Source organism: Artemia sp. Qi Xiang Cuo, chromosome 18, assembly GCF_049724085.1.
Source record: "Artemia sp. Qi Xiang Cuo chromosome 18, ASM4972408v1, whole genome shotgun sequence".
Lineage (NCBI taxonomy): Eukaryota > Metazoa > Arthropoda > Branchiopoda > Anostraca > Artemiidae > Artemia > Artemia sp. Qi Xiang Cuo.
The window spans coordinates 54,255,601-54,277,953 of record NC_142811.1 but is presented as its reverse complement, the minus strand read 5'-3'; the positions used below and the strand labels follow the sequence as shown (position 1 = coordinate 54,277,953).

The 22,353-nt window shown below is 35.3% G+C and overlaps 1 protein-coding gene across 2 annotated transcripts in view; it reads right to left on the bottom strand.

Annotated features, from left to right (window-relative positions):
- Window positions 1-22,353, bottom strand: part of LOC148941649 (26S proteasome non-ATPase regulatory subunit 1-like) — a 775,304-nt gene that overhangs the window by 164,319 nt on the left and 588,632 nt on the right. For both annotated transcript variants that reach the window (XM_089104030.1, XM_089104029.1), the window contains exon 4: window positions 1,575-1,790. In XM_089104030.1, coding sequence (XP_088960156.1) covers window positions 1,575-1,790 — 216 coding nt within the window. The remainder of the gene's footprint in view (window positions 1-1,574; window positions 1,791-22,353) is intronic.

Sequence of the window (22,353 nt, the reverse complement as noted above, 5' to 3'; positions counted from 1 at the left end):
GAATTTTGGACATTCACTGGTGAATGTGGACATTAACCAGATTTCGGACATTCACATTAGCATGTATAATAAATTGTATGTATATACAATTGTAATTGTATATAATTATAATAAATTGTATGTATATAGTATGCTTTGAATTTTTTTTGTAGATTTAAAAAAGAAGGCGCGAAGTGGTCATGACACAGATAATCAAACAGTCTGTGGAAACGAACTATGAGTAAAGAACGGCACATTAAAGAACGGCACATAAATGAAAACCAAAACTAACAGAAATTAGAATAAATAACCGAGACAAACTCAAAACGAGCAGAAATTAACATGAGTAGGGCTCAAAACCCCTATGCCTTCCCAAGGCCAGAACATAATTTGCACTTAACTGAAAAAAATACCAATGAATGTGCATCGTCTGTTTAATATACATATACTAATATTTAGTAATCAAAATGTTAATATTATTTCAGGGCCGTATCCAGGCGGGGGGTTACCCGGTTTGAACCTCCCCCCCCCCCCAAAAAAAAAATTTCAGACTCGTAAAAACGTCACAAAAATGGATATAAACAAATTTTGTATGCGTTTTTTGATATTTTTGTGTGTAAAATCCCCCCCCCCCCTGGAAATTTTTCTGAGCGTAAAACTCCCTCCGAAAACAAATCCTGGATACGGCCTTGTATTATTTGATTTATTAAAGTTATAAAAGTAAAAATATTTATATTTTTTCTGTAGATTGAAAGTTATGTTCTGGCCTTGGGAAGGCATAGGGGTTTTGAGGCCTTACTCATGTTAATTTCTGCTCGTTTTGAGTTTGAATCGGTTATTTATTATAGTTTCTGTTCGTTTTGGGTTTCATTTATTTAAAATTCACACATTGTGCGTCACAAAGCACACAATAAAAAAAAAAAAAAAAAAAAAAAAAAAAAAAAAAAAAAATCTTATTAAAGACTTACCTCAAAATGCAACAGTTTATTAACAGCTTGATTGCTTCTAGTTTCAGAAGAAGCAACCCCAACTTTATATATGGCAGCTTTTTTAAAATTTGGTTTTCATTCCCAGAAAGCTGCACAATCAGACAATTAGATAGAAAAATTGAAATTTCGTTAAAGACTAACCACAAGATGCAGCAGTTTCTTAACAGCTTGATTGCTTCAAATTTCACAAGACGCAAGCCCAATTGTATATATGGCAAAATTATTCGATTTGGATCTTTATCTTCAGAAAGCTGCACAATCAGGCAGAAAAATTAGTTAAAGACTTACCGCAAAATGCAGCAGTTTCTTAACTACTTGATTGTCTAAAGTTCCACAAGAAGCAAGCCCGATTGTGTATATGGCAGTTATTCTAAAATTTGGATTTTCATCTTCAGAAAGCTGCACTATCGGACAATTAAGCAGAAAAATTTATATTCAGTTAAAGATTTACGCCAGAATGCAGCATGCTCGATTGCTTCTAGTTCCAGCGTAAGCAACCCTAATTTTGAACATGACAGCTCTTCTTAAAATAGGATAATTAACCCCAGAAAGCGGCACTATCAGACAATGAGGTAGAAAAATTAAAAATTTCGGTAAAAGACTTACCGCAAAATGCAGCAGTTTCTTAACAGCTTGATTACTTCCAGTTCCAGCGTAAGCAACCCCAATTGTGAACATGGCAGCTCTTCTTAGAATAGGATCTTTATCACCAGAAAGCTGCAGAATCAAACCATCTGCCTCCTCCAGACGACCATACATTATCAATGAAATTCCTAAAGCTAAGCCACGAAGAATCTTCTCGTGCTGGGTTTCTTGAGCATACTAAAAAGATACCAGATGAGCCTTTCGTTTCATTAGCGTACAAATTGAAGATAAATTTAAGAGAAAAAAGTTGGAGTTGCGAAATCCAAGGAATTATATTCTTATGGTTAGGATATAAATTTTGAATTTGAAAACATGAATGTTCTAAGATTCCTTCTACCTGGCAACATATAAACTCTCAGAAGACATTTAGGAGAAGGAAGTTCACGGTCAAGACGTACCAAAACTATTTCTCCGAGAAGAAAGAAGAGAGAAAAAGTTTCCCATGCTGAGTTTCTTGAGCCCACCCAAAAACAAAGAAAAAGGATTAAAACAAACTCTTCCTTTATGTTTAACTGAGTATAAATTTAAGAGAAAAAAGAGCTATAGAATATTGATATACTGGATAACTTTGGCTTGGATATAAATGAAAAACTAGGAAACGTGAATTAAAAATATTTCAGAGCCATTATTCTACTTTCGAACAATCTAATTTTGGGTGCATTCCAAGTCGAGTGATGACAAAGACGAGGCTTTGTGACGTGATTATGTGTTTAATTATCATTTATTACTGTCTGGACATGGAACGTCCTATTAGGTATCTAATTTGAAAAAACAAAACATTGACAGCAATATACTGATCTAACAATAGTTCAACCCAAGGACTTTTGCAGTCAAAAAGCTATCCAGACTTTATTAATGGTCTTTGAAGTTGGAAGTGATCTGGAAGAATCTATGAAAAAACAAATCCTGATACATTTTTTACACTTATAGAGAAAGGACTAACTCTCACCTACTGATGTAATGAGCACCCTCCAAAGTTTCTGCGACCATGAGGCGGAGGTGGGGACGAGGAAGGGGCAGTTTCCCTCCTATACGGAATAAATTCTGCTCATTTTGGGGCTTAATGTTACTCTTTACTTTCATAATAACACCGTAGACTAGAAATATTCCCGGAAATCAAGAAGGATTTAATATCAGTTTCACATTTTTGATGCGTTTTTTAACGTTTTTTTTCGGAATTTTACATTTTTTTTTTATAATCTCAAGATACTCGAGTGAATTAATTGCAATATTCTACACAAAATTCTATCAACTTCCTATTCGGCTAAGACGTATTGTTTTGGCTATGATTTATTTTCAATTTAATTCCCGACTAGAATCAAAAACCATCAATTATTTTATAACACAGAGCAGGAATGTTGTAATTGGCAGGACCTAATTTCTTAAAATTTGGCGACACTGGACAGACATCAGTAATGAAAACTAATCATTATTAATCATGATCTTGACGCGGAAACTTCCCTATGTTTTTGCATTTAACCAGACGTCTGCTTAACTGGCAATTGGGCTGCGTATAGCTGGTGATTGTCCGTAACTCCCAGCCATTCACTAGTGTGGAAACAATCATACAACGTTATTACCCGAATCGCGTATTTCTGTGGAGCATTTTTTATAATTAATTAGTTGAATTAGTTCCAAAGCAGAGGGACTTTTTTTTTTATTATTATTTTGATTTTGTATGCAAACGAGTACTGCACAGTTTAAAGAGATTGCATACAGTCAGTAACTTTCATTAAAAGTTGACACGCTTCATACGCAGTTTGATAAGTATATTGTGTTTAGTTTAAAGGTTGGGGAATAATATTGTGAATTAGTTATAATAAGGAAATTCACTTGCCCCCTCCCAATAATTTGGAGAAAAAATTATTATATAGCCCATGCCCCTTGTGTCTCTGGATGTCAACCCCTTTTGCCCCCCCCCCCCCCCCAATCAAAATGCTGGAACTACTCCCCTGGAAACTATGGATTATGGTACTTTTGTTTTATCGCCAACACTAAAATGCAGCAAACACTATTCAGGGCTTATCAAAAGGCTTACAAAAAAAATCGTGTCAAAATTCGCTTTCATAGAACATATTTTCACACAATATGACAATATCAGACAAAGATAGTTTTTTTTTTGGGGGGGGGGGGATAAGAACATTTACAAGAAATGGTTTCAATTTGTGTTTCTAGAAATTTCTAGAGATAAAATAACTCCCTGGTAACTCTTTCATTTCTTTAGGATTCGAATTAAGCATAAACTCAAAAGAAAAAAAAAAGAAAGAACAAGAAGCTACATGCTTTCAGAAAGGACATACGTTTGGAAAAAAAGACCTTGAGATGTATCTGGACTCCTTTTTCTGTTGGCCAACTATAATATAAAAAGTTGGAACAAATTTAGAAACGAAGCTTAAGGTTCAGGATTGTATTAAGACAACAAAATCTTATTATGAAAGCTAAAAAAGACTATTATACATAAAGATAGAATCATTATTAAAGCATCTGTGAAGGAGATTGTTAAAGTACTATAGCAAGAAATTATGCAAGATATTAAATACATATTAATGTGACTATTATTTGCATACTGCGAATGTCAATTCTATATGTTAAGGTTTATGTCCCTTTTGAAACTTGTACAATTTTACGACAAGCTCACAAGTAAAACTTGCATTAAAAGACAAGATAATTTTATAATTTGATTCAGTAGTTTCAGACAGGTTTGCCACCCTTAATGATTTACCACTATTTCTGGATATTTCTTACATTGCAAAAAAAACCACTAACTGAGCACATAAACCACTAGGTTATTGAAGAAAATCACTGAATAAAGCAAAAAAAAAATCACGAAAATTTGGTGATTTTTTTCACCGGGTGGCAACGCTGGTTCCAGATCTACCCATTTACACAGCCAAAATTATGATGTTAATTAGTTTTAGTTTTAAATTAACTGAAATCAGATTCTGAGGACTAGCTAAATACCGACGTTAGAAAACCGGCGTCAGATGCAATCTCTTTAGAAGAGGGAAACAGGGATATCGGAATTATAGTCTAGAGAACATTTACCGAAAGGGAATGTTGCATCACAACCAAATTATATAGAAAATAAATCTGAATGTCTTGTGCGTGCCTCTTAGGGAGTCTGTACCCAGTTCAACCTCTGTGAAGTAGGGTGGTTGCCAAATTCTTATCATTGCAAAGCCTTAACTGCATAAGAAACGGGTTGCCGAATTTCAATTAGACTTGACACAAAGAATGCAAAGCATAATATTCTGCTTTGATTTCGGCCCTTAATGGGCTCAAAACTAGAGTTAAAAAAAAGTTTAAAATTTGTTCCTTAAAAAAAAAATGTCTAGTGAAAAAAATGCCAGGTTATAGCTGATCCAGGAACGGTAATTGTATTTTTCCTTAGTCTAAATAGTAAAATATTATTATGAAAACAAACTGGCAGAATTTTAAAAGAGCCAGAAACACCTAAAAAATGACGTCAGTTTTGCTGAGACTTTATTTTCGAGGGGTTTCAAATTCTTTTTAAAGGTTCCTGCAAATTTGCTTTCAAAATAACATTTTATTATTAAGATTTAGGAAAACAAATCATTATCATTCCTTAAACAGTTACATATGGCAATTTTTCTCATTAGATATTTTTTTTAGAAAAATATTTTTAAACCTTTGGTTACTATGGACTGTTTTACCTTTTGGGACCTCCCTAAGGGCTCAAAATATGATTTCCCTCAGAAGCGATTATTGAATTATGAAAGAGTATAAAAAAAGACATCAAGGGGGTTCATTGGAATCAAATGCAACATCTACTCATTTTCATCCAAGCTAAATTATATTGCAAATTACAAAATTACCCTTTGGAGAATAATCACGGGGGAAGGGGGCTATAAATTGTAATATACGGGTGGTTTGCCAGAATGGATAGTTAGGTTAAACAGAACCTAGTGCAAAGTAAGAACTGAGCTCTATTTATCATCTTTTCTGAGTCCGAGTGCTATACGGGCCAGTGTAAGGACGAGGCTCCAAAAATTCTTGTCATAAAGACATCTACCTGAAGAGGTTATCCGACGTAGCCAAGCCTTTCAAGAGGGGAAGAACATAGGGGTGGTTAAAACGTCTTTTCATCAGACTAAGTGCTCGTTTGTCCGATGGAATTCAACCAAACATGGCTCACAGCTACTTATATGGTTTAAAGCATATGTCCTCAAACCGACCTCTGTGAGGAAGAACAATATTTTTCTCTTCGACACACATCTCAATGGATTACTGGGCCACAATCTGGTAGGAAGCATCTGGTAGCAACCAGGGTTTTAGTTGCATCTTTAGAGGCTTCGAGTCTGATCAAACTAATTTTTAGAATTTTTTTTATTAGAATCAAGAGCCACACATTTCTTAATTTTATTCTTTGGTTAGAATACGACACCACAGCCGTAAACCGACTACTTAACGAACGATTCGTAGCCATAGAAAACCGTTAAGGACCGTCAAATGGACAATCACAACAGAAACTTTATATATAGAGATCCGCATCATTTACGCCAAAACAAATTTACGTCCGAACAGAAAATTATTGAATTTTAGCTATTTGGGAGTTAGGGTATGGGGTTCTCTGGAAACCAAAAACAAACCCAGCAACTTTAAGACGTAGCCCTGCTTTTATTATACAGAAATCATTATCAAGCCATTTGAAAATGAAACCCTCAAGTCTTTAGAAACAAAACAGAGAGTGATTTTTAAGATAAGCATTTATCTAATATATCTAAGCATTATTAATCTTTATATTAAATATTAGATATCTAACAGCTGAAATATAAAAAGGGATGGAACATTTCACAGGCGAAAGAAACTCAATATTGTACGATAATTAAAGTCACTGGAAAGCGTCTGAAACGTTTTAAAAGTATTTTTGAAACTTTCAGAAAAGGGTTTGATGTTTCAGAAATGCAATATCCTTGAGTTCCTGTTTATTAAAAGAGTAAAGGATTTAAGTAAGATACAGTAGAAAGAAAATATCAGCAATAGAAAATAAAAAGTAATTGTATGGTAATGAAACTATGAATCATTTTTGCAATAAGATTTGGAATCTTTTACACAAAAACTAGTTGACATTCCACGAATTTCGAATGTTCCATTTTTCTAAGCTTGACATAAAAATTTATGACTTCCGAAATCTCGACTGCATATTCTCACAAAAAATTTAAAACAAATGTGTCAGCCAAAACCCCAATTATGAAATAAATCTCCAGTTATTGGTAAAAAAAAAATTCCTTGACAGAATCACAACTAGGAAAAGGCTTTTAAACTTAGATAGCCCATAAAAGATGGTAGAATATAACAATAAATGAGGAAATATTAGAACATAACTATCAAATTATTTGAATTGCCACAAGCTACCTCGGGTATATCATTTTGAATTGGCGCTTTGGATAATCAAATCGTTTAAAATCAGTATTATACTGATGATACAGTATTTCATCATTATGATGTATAGCAGTATTAAAAAGGACCAGCTCAATTTTTGCCATTTTCAAAATTCAAATTCCACATGCCTTGAGTTTTGATTTCATAAGAAGGAGATGAGGGAAGGGGGCGGGTGCTAAACCCTGGCACAAAAACTGTTTTTGTTTTACAATACAGAGATTTTTTGGGGGGAGAGGGAGAAGGGGCATCAAATCCTCATTAGCTTCCTTCAAGTGGTACTTTGGCCCAAATCCCCTTTTTCTTCGCCTATAAATTAATGCATAAAACAAGATTATTTCCGATACAGCGGAGACTAAATTTGATCGGGTTTTTATTGATGATTTTAATTTTAATCTTCTTAATTTAAGTAGTTCTAACCTTGATTTTTTAATCTTATGTTGTCGCACATTTTTTCTTCCGGTAGCAGAAATACCGACACCGATTACTAGTCAGTCGGCTACCCTTATTGATAATATTTATTTATCGGCGCATCTTATACCGAAAAGTTATTGCGACATGATCATATGTCCAGGTTCTGACCATCTTCCTTTGGCGTGCGTAATTGGGGACACTGGAAAAAAGGTTTTTAAAATGGAGAAGACGACAGTGAGGGATCTTAAGGCGGAAAATCTTAAACGGTTTCAAGAAGAGATAAGTATAGTTTCTTGGGAGGAAGTTATGAATGAAAAAGAAAACGCATCGATGGCGTTTGGCACTTTTTTTTTTTAATATTGCCACCTATTTATGACAAGTGTTGCCCTGTGAAGGTTGTTCGAAGAAGAAAAATGTCCCATGGAAAACGTGGGTGACGAATAAAATTTTGGAAAAAATTAGTGAACGGAGCATACTTTATCGCTTGTACCTAGATTCTCCAACGCAATAAAACCTTAAAGAATTCAGGAAACTTCGGAACAATGTGAACTCCCTCAGAAGGTCATCAATGAAACATTATTATTCAGAGAAGTTTCGTGATAAAAACGGTGATGTTAAGGGAACTTGGCAAGTGATAAATGAGGCACTACGTGGTAATAACATTATAGACCCAGTGGATGAACTTTTAGTCGCTGAAAAACAAGTTAAAAGTAAGAAAGATGCTAGTGATGAGTTTTGTAAATATTTTTCAAATGTTGAAATTTATGTTAAAAATGATGTTGCTGACCATGGGTATAAAAACGGGCTGTTTATTGATGCCCGTGGGGAAGGTCGTTCCATGAAATTCGTAAAGGGCACTCAGTCTGATCTCAAGGACGCACTGAAAACATTAAAGTCGAATTCAGCAGGAATTGACGGTCTTAGTCTTAAGGCATTTAAGGCTATCGTCGCTTACCATTTGCCTTGTCTTCTATACTTGATTAACTTATCTATGGAAAAAGGCCAGTTCCCAGATACTTTAAGTCAAGCAAAAATTATACCTTTTCATTAAGGTGGTGACAAAAGAGAAATGTCAAATTGCAGACCTATATCGATTCTGCCACTGTTCTCAAAGATATTTGAAAAAGTTGTTCATAAGAGACTGTATTCCTACCTTAATTCTCTTGGGTTTTTATGTGACACGGAATTTGGATTCCGAAAATCTCATTCTACTAATCATGCAGTGCACCATTTTCTTAATGTTTTAAACAGTGTATTCGAGAGTGGCTCTACTCCTTTAACTATTTTTATTGATTTTAAGAAAGCTTTTGATACTGTTGATTTTGAGATGTTGTTAGATAGGATGTCATATTTAGGGATACAAGGAAATTGGATTGATTGGTTTCGTTCGTATTTGTATGGTAGATCAATGCGTGTAGTAGTGGGGGATATTGTCAGTTCACCTCGTCCTGTGCTATGTGGGGTACCGCAAGGTTCCTGTTGGAATCTTGCGTACCCGCAAGGTACCCCACAATATAAAGTTCTGTGTTAGGTCCGCCTTTATATTTAATTTACGTCGACACATTACGGTTCTACATTCCTGATGGCGCACATCCTTTGCGGATGACGCAGCTATAACGATTGCTGGAAAGGCTTTGAGTGAGCTTGTTTCAAAAGCAAATAAAGTGCTACTTGACCTGCATATTTTTACTAGTCTTAGTTGCTTAGCAGTGAATGCGAGTAAAACTAATTACATGATATTTAGTTGTATTGGAATTATTGATAACGTTTTCGGTTTAGTTAATTCTAATGGTACGAGATTGAGCAGATATGTGATACAAGATATCTTGATTTTCAGATTGATTGTAATTTAAATTGGAAAAACATAGTGAAATTGTATTGGTGAAAGTTCCGTGGGGCTTAGGGCAGTTTCGTAGATTTAAACATGTTTTTCCTGTTTCAGTTTTGAAAATTCTATATAATTCACTTATTAATCCTTTCATTGAATACGATTGTTCTGTGTGGGCTAGTAATTTTGTTGTAAACTTTAAACGGATACAAGTTGTGCAGAATAAAGCGCTGCGCCTGCTCGGTGATTTTGAAAAATGTGAACGTACAATGGATTGTTATCGCCATTTTAATATTTTAAATGTTGGGCAGTTGAGAGATTATCAGACCGATATTTTCGTGTATTAGTGTTTAAATAAACTATCACCTAATTATTTTTGTGATGTTTTATTCTCGAATTCTGAGTACCCTTTTTATGATACGAGGAATTCCGCGGACCTAGTACAAGAGAGACGACACACTGCTAGGTCTAGTTTTGTATTTAGGCATGTGGGTGTTTCGGTATGGAACAGTCTTCCGGAAAGCACTAGGATGGCCGAGAGTGTGCCCTCTTTAAAAGATAAGATAAAGAATTTCTTGATGAATAACGATGGGGGGGGTGGGGTGGGGTTCTATCTTCTGTAAGTATTGGTTCGCGGTTCCCACGAGGTTTATTTTTATTTATTTATAAAATTGCATTTTTCTTCTTTTTTTCAATATATATGTAGTAAGTGAGTAAAATATTGACTCCTGCCACAAACAAATCTATATAATATTTCACGTGGTATGTCTGTTTTATATGATTTTGTTGTGAATATTGGTCTTTAATAAAAATGAATCTCTCTCTCTCTCTCTCTCTCTCTCTCTCTCTCTCTCTCTCTCTCTCTCTCTCTCTCTCTCTCTCTCTCTCTCTCTCTCTCTCTCTCTCTCTCTCTCTCTCTCTCTCTCTCTCTCATCGGATGAAGCTTTGAAACTAGTTGATTTCCTCCCATAGTAACAGTAAACTTTATCAATGTTGATTTACCAAACTGTCCTTCTCATTTAAGAAAAGGTTTCAAAATTAGTTTAATCCCTTAGGTTGGTGGGAGGGGGGGGGGGTCAACTATGATTCCAGATCCCATTCCGATTTAATAAGGCAGCCTATATACTGGAAGATGCATTTCAGTTTATTTAAGATTTCCAGCATACGGCAAAAATATTTTGATGCACTACCCAAAGACATAGTTTCTAATGATTAGTGCAGGCGTGAAAAAAGGATACAATTGGACTCCGGAGCCTAAAATTATTCTGGGTGGTCACAAGCCACCCGGAGGTATGGTCTCTAAAGAAAATAAACAAGTGTCTTGGCCTCCACTCAATTTTTGCTTACGAGTTAATCGATTAAATGCTTGCTCAATATCAAAACAAACTATAAGTAAGGAGCGACTCGCCCCAATAATAACCGAAACTCTTTAGGAAAGACTACTCAAATTCAAGGGCCGCTGATTTCGAAAGAAAAACTTTTATTTTTATTTTTAAGAGCTTTAAGACAAGATCTTTAAACGAAAATAATTCTATATATAAGCGGGGCCGCCCCGCTCATATACAGATCAAATAAAAAAATACGCTCAAATAATAAAAAAGATACGATCAAATAAAAAAAAAGATAGGCTCAAATAACAATTCAATTGATTACCAAGTTTTAGAGAAATACATTCCAGTTTGATAGCTGTGAAGTGGAACGTAATTGCCTCGCATTAAAAGCTATGCATTGCAACAAAAACGTTACAATAATAATTGGTATACCAGAGGACCGAAGGTTCGCTTGTCAATTATTGTTTGTTTAACAAGATTGTTCGTGGTAAGATAATTGTTCATTTGCCGGTGTGAAAAAATGATCTAGATTGGTCAAAACTTTTTGAAAATTCGTTTAGGGCCTCAATTAATTTTGAAAAAAACATTTTTCCAATGAAGAGCCGTCCTAGCTGAGTGGATTGGTGCGCTGGATTTAGGATTCTTTGTCGGAGATAGCGAAGGTTCGAATCCTAGTCTAACCATTTATTTGGTTTGGACGAGGGTCAGAAGTGTGACTCTGTAAGCACAGCCAGAATCGACCCAGCTCTAAATGGGTACCTGGAGAAATATGGGGAAGGTAAACAGGAAGGGTGTGCACAGGATGCTTGGCCCCCAGCCCCCCATTGCACTTCCTGGCTGAAGGTCCAAGAAACGGAGATCAGCACCGCCGGTAGGGACTGTAAAGTCTAATGCCGTATTTTTTACCTTTTTTCCCTATGAATGACGTCACATATACCCAAACAACCAACTCCCTAATGGTTTTACTTTCTACAGCGAATAAAATGAAATGAAATTCAAGTTGTTTTACGAAAGAGATAAAAAATAAACAAAAAAACTGTTATTCTTTTCGCTGAGCGAAGTTCCGTCCCCTTGTGCTTTCTAGTAATCTAGTAAATTAAAAATGCAATTGTTACAACCTTGTTTTTTCATAGACTTAATGGCTTTTGAATTTCGATGGCTATAACTTAACCTATCTGCACAGTCCTCGGTTAATTAAACTTCAATGAAATCAGAATTCCTGAACCAGACCTTGAATTCTGGAATTGAAAAACAAGTGTATAAAAGCCTTGAATCCAATTGGACAAATATTTACTTTTTTCTGGAAAGAATAATTTCCAAGCAACTCTAAGGCAGGATCCACTTTAGTTAAGTAGAAATGGCACGCTAGTCAAACCGGTTATCCAAGTGATATAAATATTTATGACTCCCTTCGGAAGTCTTTTGTACCCAGTTACTTTCACAATTCCCAAACTTTTCGGGGGGTTTCCAAAAGGGAAATTTGGTTCTCTGAAATCTTTCCGATAAAATTAAAATTAATGAAAGTTAATAATTTTCATTCTGTATTCTGAAACAACGGAAAATCGGGGGATAATGGAAGTACTGAATGTACCTCGCATGATATTTCGTAAGAAAAAAGTAGTTTAACAAAAATACTGAAGAATGTGTTTCATGTAAATTAAAAATAAATTTATAAAATTATTAATTATATTATGCACTTCACAGCAATAAAATATTAATTTCACACTTATAATTTACAGGATAAACTTTGTCTAAATTGTGGGTATTAACAATGTATCACCATAAAGAAAAGTCCGCAATTAACCAGAACGAAAAGCCACAATCTCAAGATATTTCAAGTCTCACCACAGCCCAGGTGGATTGTTTTTCAAATAAAAACATTTGGTACATTTGGAATGTGCTTTATTTTCGATGGTGCCTGGTGCAGCTTTTTCAATACAGTTTGAAAACTATGCTCTTTTCTTAATCACTACTAGAAGAAAAGATTAGAAAAGACTATAAAAATCATATAAAAGTTTGTTTTTAAGTTTTTTGGAAAAAAAAAACGGCACTGTAATATTAACAGAAATTGAGACAAATGGAAATACGCCTTTAGTAGTTGTGTAATGTTCTAGTATAGTGGTTATTCAAAAACTCACAGTTTTTACTGTACTGATAAGGCTGCACTAGGCAAAATAAAAAATAAGACATATTTCATGTATACAGAATGTTTTTCGGGCTTATTATTGATTTTGACAAGCTGAAATTATGCACCGGCTGCACGGCTTTTTTTTCGGAGGCAAAGGATATTCTAGTTTCAAGGTCATGAAATTAACTATTTTGAGTAGAATCCTTATGGCAGCGAAATGAAATAAAGTGCACAGTCCGAAACCTAATTTAAGGAACTTATAACCTATTTGCGGGCTAATAAAGTCTATTTGAATAACTTTTATGAGAATTAATTTTAAAAAAAAAATCAAAAAAAGAAGTTTTTCGAAGAAAAGTTAAGATCATACTTAAGATCATACTTAAGATCATACTTAAGATAAACTTAAGATCAGCAGATACAAATACCTGTTAAAATTCTAACTAGAAACGACAAGAAATTACGGTTAAGGAGTCAATGAAACCCAAAAGAACAGAAATTAAATAAGCAATCAAAGCAAAAAAACATACAGCAAGTACTAATATAAATGAATAAATTACAAGAAATAACTATTAAAGAATAAATGAAACCGAAAACGAACAGAAACTAAATAAACAATCATAGCACACAAACATACAATAGGTTTATAAATGAATAAATAAATCTTAAAACGAGTGAAACTTAAACAGCAATTGATATCATTATATATATATCAAACATTCAGTTTGATTTTATTCGTACTTTCCAAGACTGTTCAAGACACAAATGCATATAGTTTTCAGTGAAGCGCCAATGACACAGTAAATTTTAGACTTTTACAATAGTATTAAACATAGTATTTAAAATAATTACTTTTAAAAATTGAGCTAGAACTTTCAATTTAAATCGAACGAGGCTTTTCCACAGTCTATACCTCTTCGATTACCTCTTCGATAAAATCCTTATATCTGAACAATGGACAGCTTGCATAACTTACAACCCTTGTCCTGGGGGCAGTGGGAGGTTTTGTCAACCCCGAGGAATAATTATTTTAATTACTTCACCTCTTGGCTATTTTGGACATAATGGCCATCTCAAAATTTTGATTGGATGTGTTTGGGGAAAAGAGAAGCGTGGAAGGGGGGGGGAGGGGCTTGATGTCCTCCAATCACGTTTGACTTTTAAAAAGGCACTAGAAATTATTATTTTCAATTGAATGAGCCTCCTCCGAAGTTTATAACACCGACCCTTGCATATGAAGTGCCACTGGAGAAAAAAATTGGAGCCTTATGGCCTTGGGATTGATGGGGGGAGGCTAGTTGCCGTCGGATCACTTTTGACTCTTAAATAGAGAACTAGAACTTTCAAGTTCTAATCATCTGAGTCCCCTCCGAAGTTTGTACAACCCTTCCTCCGGGTTTCAGAGGGGGGGTATGTGGAACAGGATGTTTTGTCATCTGATCGTTGGAATATTTCAAAGAAAATGACTATCTCAAAATTTTGATCGGAGAAAAGAGGGGGGGGGGGGAGTACATGCCCACCGATCACTTTTGATGAATCTTAAAAAGGTAAATAGAAATTTCAATTTCAAATCAAATGAGCCACCTCTGATGTTTATATGACCACCCTTTACAAAAAACCTTATCTGCCCCCGGGGCACAACTTACAACACTTCCCCTAGGCTCTGGGGGGGGGGGTTTCTTGGCCTCTGAGTTTTTGTTATTAGATCTTTAAACTGTTTTAAACAAAATGTCGATCTCAAAATTTTGATCGGATGCAATTGGGGGAAAAAGGGGCCTGGGGGAGGCAAGTTGCCCTCTAATCACTTTTGACTCTTAAAAAAGGGCACTAGAAATTCCGATTTACAATTGAATGAGCCCCCTCCGAAGTTTAGACCACCATTCCTTCCATAAAAACCTTATACGCCCCCGAGGCATAATTTACAACACTTGCTCCCAGGTTTGGGCGGGCTGTGTTATCCCTGGAGCCTTTGTTATATGATCTTTAGACTATTTTGAACAAAATGGCATTATAAGAAATTCAATCGGACGCATTTGCGGAAAATGGGGTTAGCGGGGGGGGGGCTAGTTGCAATCGGATCAATTTCGACTTTTAACAGGGGAATTAGAACTTTCAATCTCTAATCATTTGAGTCCTCTTTGAGGTTTATACGACCAGTTTTTCCATAAAAACTTGATATGTCCCCAGGACATAAGTTACAACCTTTCCCCCCGGCTCTAGGGTGGGGGGGGGGTATTTTAACCACGAAGCTTTTGCTATCTGATCGTTGGACTATTTCAAACTGACAATCTCAAAATTTTGATCGAATGTATTTGTGAAAAAAGGGTGCGCGTGGGGGGGGGGGTAGATATTGACTCATAAAAAGGTTACTAGAACTTTCAATTTCAAATAAAATGAGCCACTTCTGAAGTTTATACGACCCCCTCTTATATAAAAACCTTGGGGGAAAAGGGCGTAGGGAAGGGGCTAGTTGCCTTTCGGTCTCTATTGACTCTTTAAAAGTGAATAGAACTTTAAGTTTCCAATCAAATGAGCCCTCTCTAATATTTATATGAGCGCCCCTTCTATAAGAACTATATATGCCCCCATGGCATAACTTAGAACGCCTGCCCCAGGGCCCTTGGGGGTTGTATCGACCCTGGAGTTTTTTATTATCTGATGTTTGAACTATTTTTAACAAAATGGCTATCTCAAGATTTTTATCGGATGGGTTTGGGGAAAAAGGGCGTTGGGGGGCTAGTTGCCCTCTGATCTGTTTTGATTCTTAAAACATAAACTAGAACTTTCAATTCCAAATCAAAATGAGCCCTCTCTGAAGTTTATTCGTGCATCCCTTCTATAAGAACCATATATGCACCCAGGGCATAACTTACAATGCCTGCTCCCGGGCACTGGGTGGTTGTGTTGGCCCCGGAGTTTTTGTCATATGATCTTTGAACTATTTTTAACAAAATGACCATCTCAAAATTTTTATCGTATGTATTTGGAGAAAAAAAACGGCGTACGTAGGGGGAGGGGGTAGTTGCCCTCTGATCTCTTTTGACTTTTAAAAGTAAACTAGAAGTTCCAATTTCATATCAAATGAGCCCTCTTTGAAGTTTATACGAACCTCCCTTCTATAAGAACCATATATGCCCCCAGGCCATAACTTACGGATGTATTTGGGGAAAAAGGGTGGGGGGGGCTAGTTGCTCTCCGGTCACTTTTGATTCTTAAAAAGGAGACTAGAACTTTCGATTTTCAATCGAAAAAGCCCCTTTGAAGTTTATACGACGACCCCTTCCATATGAAGTGCCTCTGGGAAAAAAAATTATAAATAAATAAATGATAAAGCATTGGAGCCGAATGGCGTTTACTATAGGCAACGCTATAGCGTTGCCTATAGTAACACTCCCAGAGATACTTGCAAAAGTTTTTTAATTGGCATTAATGATGCATTATGAACCAACTTACCACCACTATATGCCTGGATATTAGAAAAGCATTCGATAATGCTATATAATCTAGTATATCATATAATCTATATCATCTAGCATTTCATACAATCAAAATCATATAATCTAAAATTGTATGATTTTATTTCACGAGCTGTAAATGATGTCATTTGGGATGTAGCACTTAATTTACTCAGCTATTTTCAATATCATAGCAAATAATGCTTAATTTCTTTGATTCTCTCAGCGTTGTTAATAATTATTGGTGTGCCTCAGGGTTCCATTCTAAGGCCACAAGAATATTTTATATACATTATAATTTCTTAGATCCTTTAAAAAATCGCTATTCGTACATCCTATTTGTGGATGACACTGCATTTACTGTTGTAAAATCCTGTCAATAAACCTTGTTTTAGTTATTAGAGCACAAAAGTACTTTTCTTGTCAGCTACTGGGAACTATCTGAAAGCAAAACTTTCTTTGATAAAGATATTTCCAGAGATTTTAAAAGCTTGCAAGAAATATGTACTTCTATCTCTTTCTTTCCCACGACAACATAATTCCTTATTCATCTGTTAATAAGCACGCTAAAGGCATCAAGATAGGATTAGTTCATCATTTAATGTCGTTAACATGGAGAGGTCATCTAGGCGAACTAATTCAGTAATAGCACAGACAAAACTACTTTCTGGTGCTGAGGATTAAGAGAACCCCGGATAAATTGTACTGAAAAGAAAGCATATATTGAGCCATTACTCACGAATAATAAGGAACAACTGGGCTTCGAGATACTAAAGCCCTATTTGTTTTGCTTAGAATATATGAAAACATTAACCATGGTTAGAAAATTATATTAACACGGATCAAACAGTTGGTGGTATGCTGTAAACGAACTGAAAGTAACGAGTGACTCGGTCCAATAGTGACCGAAACTCTTCAAATGTTGAATTTTGATAACAACAGATACATTAAAAGAATTGGCCTTTTATGCTGATTCCAAACATATAAATATTTATTAAGTTTAATATTACTCATTAGAAGCGACGAGCCTGAGAAAATTGGACTGATTTTTGAAAAAAAGGGGCAAAAATCTCAAAAAGTTAAGCAATCTTTATGAAAATCACACCATCAGATTTAGCAAATCTGAGAGCCCTACTATAGAGGTTTCAAGCTCCTAACTACAAATATGTGGAATTATAGCTTTCTTTCCAGAAGAATTTTGTTCTGCGTGTTTGTTTGTTTTTTTCCCAATGGGTGATCCTATCGAACCAATGGCCGAAGAAGCTCGGGAGAGCGATTATTCGGAAGGAAATCAAAATTTCAAGTGCTCTTTTTAAGTTACCGAAAGGATTAGAGGACAACTAGCCCCCCTCTCACGCCCTTTTTTCCAAAAAAACATCCGATCAAAATTTTGAGGTCCAACAACTAAGCCTTTGGGGATGATACGAACCCCTACAGCCCCAGGGGAAAGGGCTATAAGTTACAAAATTGCTCATTGTTTACATATAGTATTTGTTTTTAGGAAATATGCGGAATTTTTTCTTTTTTTTCGGGGGGGGGGGGGGCTTTAGGAAAATTTTCCACGAGGGACGTTTCGGGTGTGTGTGTGTGTTAATTTTCCAGGAGAAATTTTACAAGGGGGAGGGACGGGGATTTCCAGGCATAATTTGAAAAAAGGTAAAAAAAAAAAAAAAAAAAAAATTAAAACGAACAAACATTATTCCGTATATGAAGGGGGCTGCCCGTTCCTCAGCCTACCCTCTTTACGGAAAAGTTTGATTTTTGTCCTGATTCTTTAGGAAAGAATACTCAAACACAATCGTCGTTGAATTTGAAAGAGGAGTATTTTTAAATATCTTTTAAGATTTTGGCGCAAAGAGCGAGTGTTGAGGAAGGGGTAGCTCCACTCGTATAAGGAATAATTTTTTTTCGTTTTAACTTTTAATGTTACTCCTTACTTTAAGTTGACAAAATTTGCTTTTTTTCATTTAATTGTGATAAGGATCGATATAAATTTAATGAGTCTTTAAAACTTTCAATACCCAATTCCTCATTCTCAGGGTACTTTCTTATTATTTAAACTGACTGAACCGAAGTCATATAAAAGCATGATAATTAGTTGCCACTGCTTAAAAAACAATACTTCAAGGAATACTCAATAGGTACAACGCTGTTTCAGTTATGTTTACTTAGTACTCAAGGCCGTATCCAGAGGGGGAGTTAGGAGGTTTGACTTCTCCCCCCGAAACGTTTGTCCGACTCGTAAAGATGTAACAAAAATGAAAATAAACCATATCTTTGATACGCCTTTTCAATGTTCTTTTTTTACCCCCCCCCCCTAAAAAATCCTGGATACGTTCTTTTTAGTACTCTCTGATTAAACAAGAACAATTCAAAAAATTACAGTAAGTTGAAGATATTCGGTAAATTCTATCATTTCAATAGCTTCTATAAACCCAAATTTAAGTTTACGAGGTTTCCTAAAGATGGGAAACCTCAAATAAAGAATAATTTTCTGCCTATAGATTAAGCATAAAACTCAATGGAATGAAATTTAAGATGAGCTGAACCAAAAATAGCAATTAATGCTCAGAGGGAAACCATAATCCAAAATCGTTTCCTGGAACTTAATTAGCTTCTGGACTATCTGGAGAAAGCAGTAACCACTACAATTATATCCATTTAATGAAATATAAATTTAAGATGGTAGAGAAAGATGGATATGATGAATAATGGGTAGAAAATGGAACTTCTAAAAATTCAAGATAAACCAATTTTGCGTATAAACAATTTAGTCTTTTTTTAAGTTTCATAGAATCAAAACACACATAAAAATCAAGAAATTTTATTTAAAAAAATATTCTTAGTTTTAATAGAAATTCCGTTTCTTTATATTTAAGATTAATCTAATTCTGTACAGTTTAAAGCATCGTTTAGCATTACTAACGAGTTCAAAAATTTCGAAATGATTAAGCGATATCATACTATAAATATCATACTATATCAGAAAATATAGCGTAAACATCACAAAATATACTAAAAGCAACAAGAATTTAATTAATTGATTAGAATAGTTGTTTTAGACATGAAATAAGTATGAAACTAGAACCAAAAGAGGGATAATAGGAACAGACAAAACCAATATAGCTCGATCCGAACAGGATCAATCCGATCCGAACTCGATCCTAACAAATTAAGTATTGCTTCGGTACCTTTTTTGAAGTATTTTCGATATAAGACGAGAAGCATTTTCCGGGGTCTCATGTTATTTCCGTGCTAAGCACAAGATTGATCACCGATTTTCTAGTGGTTATAACCCATTTTCGAATGGTTTATGTGAAAACCAAGCAAAGGCTCGCAAAAAAATCTGCAAGGCCTACTGTTATGAATCAGAGTCTAATTGGTCGGAGTATATTCCAAGTATTCAACTGGTACTCAATAGCGCTATTTCATCAACCACAAATTTTCAACCGTTCCAACTTGTGTTCGGTTGACAACCGATTCCCTATCTTGATTTAATGTTACTGCGACCGCGACTGGACGACTTCGACAGTTATGAAGAAATTGCAGCTAGCCGAGTCCAACAGCTTTTCTACCTCCATAGCGTTTGTCGCAAGGAAATGGAAAGAGCAAGATAAGTTAAGGCCGAACAATATAATAAACAAAACACAAAACGCCAAGCTTGAAAGAGGGAGTCCTTACCTGTGTAAAAGATATGACAAGGTATATGAATAATAAAAAAAAAATAGAATAATAATTATTATTATAGAATAACAAGGTATATGATAATAAAAGTAATACAATCAAACCGAGTTTACCTGTTGCAGGAATTAGACGGAAGGGGTACCAGAAGAACTGTCAACATCAAACTCATGAAACCAGTCAAAGACCCCTCCGTATTTCTTGCGAAAAATCAGGAGTACTCTGAGTATGTAAAGCCCTGTCTTCATTATGGCTTTTTCAGGCGAAGTTGGCCGAGTAAAAACAGCTTTTCGTTCATCGAAAACTGATATTTTCTGAAAAATGCCACTTCAAGTGTGCCTGATTTGCCTTCTTGAGCCTTAAAAAGTGCCACTGGAGACTGGCGCTTCTTAATAAAGTAATTAAGCGCGGGCTACCTTGCATGAAAAAGCGATAATGAAGACACGACCTAACTAATGTAAAAACAGTCGCTAAAAAATCGGAAAGTACTTTGAATAATGTCGTGCATTTAGGTCAGCGTTTAAAAGAAATTTCTGTATGTATAGATGTACCAGTAGTTCAGTTACAAATTTTAAGAAATAAAAGTAACTCAAGCACCGCCTGCTTAGAGTCAAGAAGCCGAAATGGGGAACTGATGGTCCAAGAGTCCGATACCACCAACCCATTATTTGTCGATGTAAACACAGGGGATAGTCACTTTGACGTGATTAATGCATGTTATGTTTCGTCGCAACATGCTAGTCCTGCAATTAATACTGTTCAGGAGGGTAGCGTTAATAATAATGTAGATGGATGGTCAGTAGCACTGCCATTTGTCGAACCACAGCAATAAAACCCCAAGGATTTTATTGGGAATGAGATTTTGACTTCATAGTAGCATGGTAGGCCAATCAAACTTTAATGGTTGACATATCTATTCTATCTGTCTTATTCATAACTTTATGCAATTTCATTTAATTACCAGTGGTATCTTCAGAATTAATTAGCCTTTCTCGGTCCTTCTTTTTGCCTTAATGCAAAATTTATTCGTAATCCTACCCTTCCTTGTCTTCACCAAAACCAGGGGTATGGGGAACAAGTCTATTTCAAAGTATAAAGAAAAATAAAATTTTAACATATCCAGATTTCGACTACTGTTATTACTGTGGTTCTTTAATATTATGCAAGTGTATTAATCATGGGAATTTACTATCGTATGTTATAGGATGCTAGTAGGTGAGAAGTGAGCCGAGCGCCTTCTCTAAGTCAGGAGAAACAAGTGTGAATTTATTATGTTACGACTTATGTAAATTTTCAAACTTTGGTGATTTGTATTAATAATTGTAATGCTCATAAGTGTGCTGCCGTCACCAGAATACTAACAAATAGAGACACGGTCTTACCGTTTCAGACCATGCCTTGATCAACAGTGCAAAAGGTGTTGAGTCCAATGCTTTGTAATTTTAGTGCATTTTAGTGTTCCTTTTTTTGTAAACCCTATCGGGCTTTAACAATAGAAAAAAAATAGAGATGGTTGAACTTTAAGTGAATAATTTGGGAAAGGTATGGAATGCTTAGAATTTAATTAAAGTTAGAGTGTTTAATGATAAAGGGAGAAGTCAATTTCGGCAAATTTAACTTAAAATAGGGGGGGGGGGATCTGTAAAGTGTTTGGGATATAAATTCGAGAAGCCTTTTCCGGGGTCTCATGTTAACAGAGTTGGTTATATAAATATATTTCAACGAGAGCTAGTTCTAGGGGGGTTGTGGGACTAAAGTTAGTCGTGAGACGGGTTTCGTTCCAAGGCCGGTTGAACAGCCAATAGCTAGAACTTCCGTTCCAGTGAGTTTGGGACCAAGTGGATACTTTTAAAGTCAGTCCATCTTTTGCCTTCGTCTCAGTTGTATGTGTTTCTGCTACCTTCTCTTCACTGTACGTGCATTTTTACTTTATTAAATAAAGACCACATACCGACGTTAATGCTATTGACTATCTTTGAGAACTTACGTAAACCGTTACATCAGCCGATATAAAAGGCAAATAAACAAAGAGGTTTACACCTTGAAGGATCACATTATCTCGTCTATTATAAACTTTGTACGGCCAAACTATTCAGAATTGATTGTGTGGTCTTGCCATAACTTGCAGAGCTTGAATAGGAGATACGAATAAACGACAGAAAACTAAAACTCGGCAACTTATTTCCCGGGAATCATAGGAAAACTATTTAACTTCTCGTGTTTTGTGCCACAGATAGAGATAGAGTTTTAATGAAACTATCATCATAAAATGTGATTATTTTTTCATTAATCGGAGCAGAATTTTCTTTTTAGAGTTCAGGAAAAGGCAGTCGATAAAAATATTTTAGTATACCTGCTGAGAAAACAGTAGAAATCAGCTAAAAAAAACTAGAGGAATTTGGTCGCTTTAGGAGTTCCCTGTTCTGTCACCCAGTTTGATTGACAAGCTCACCAACAAAAGGGACGTATGATTTGACTTTTCAGTAAAATTTCACAGTCAAGCCAC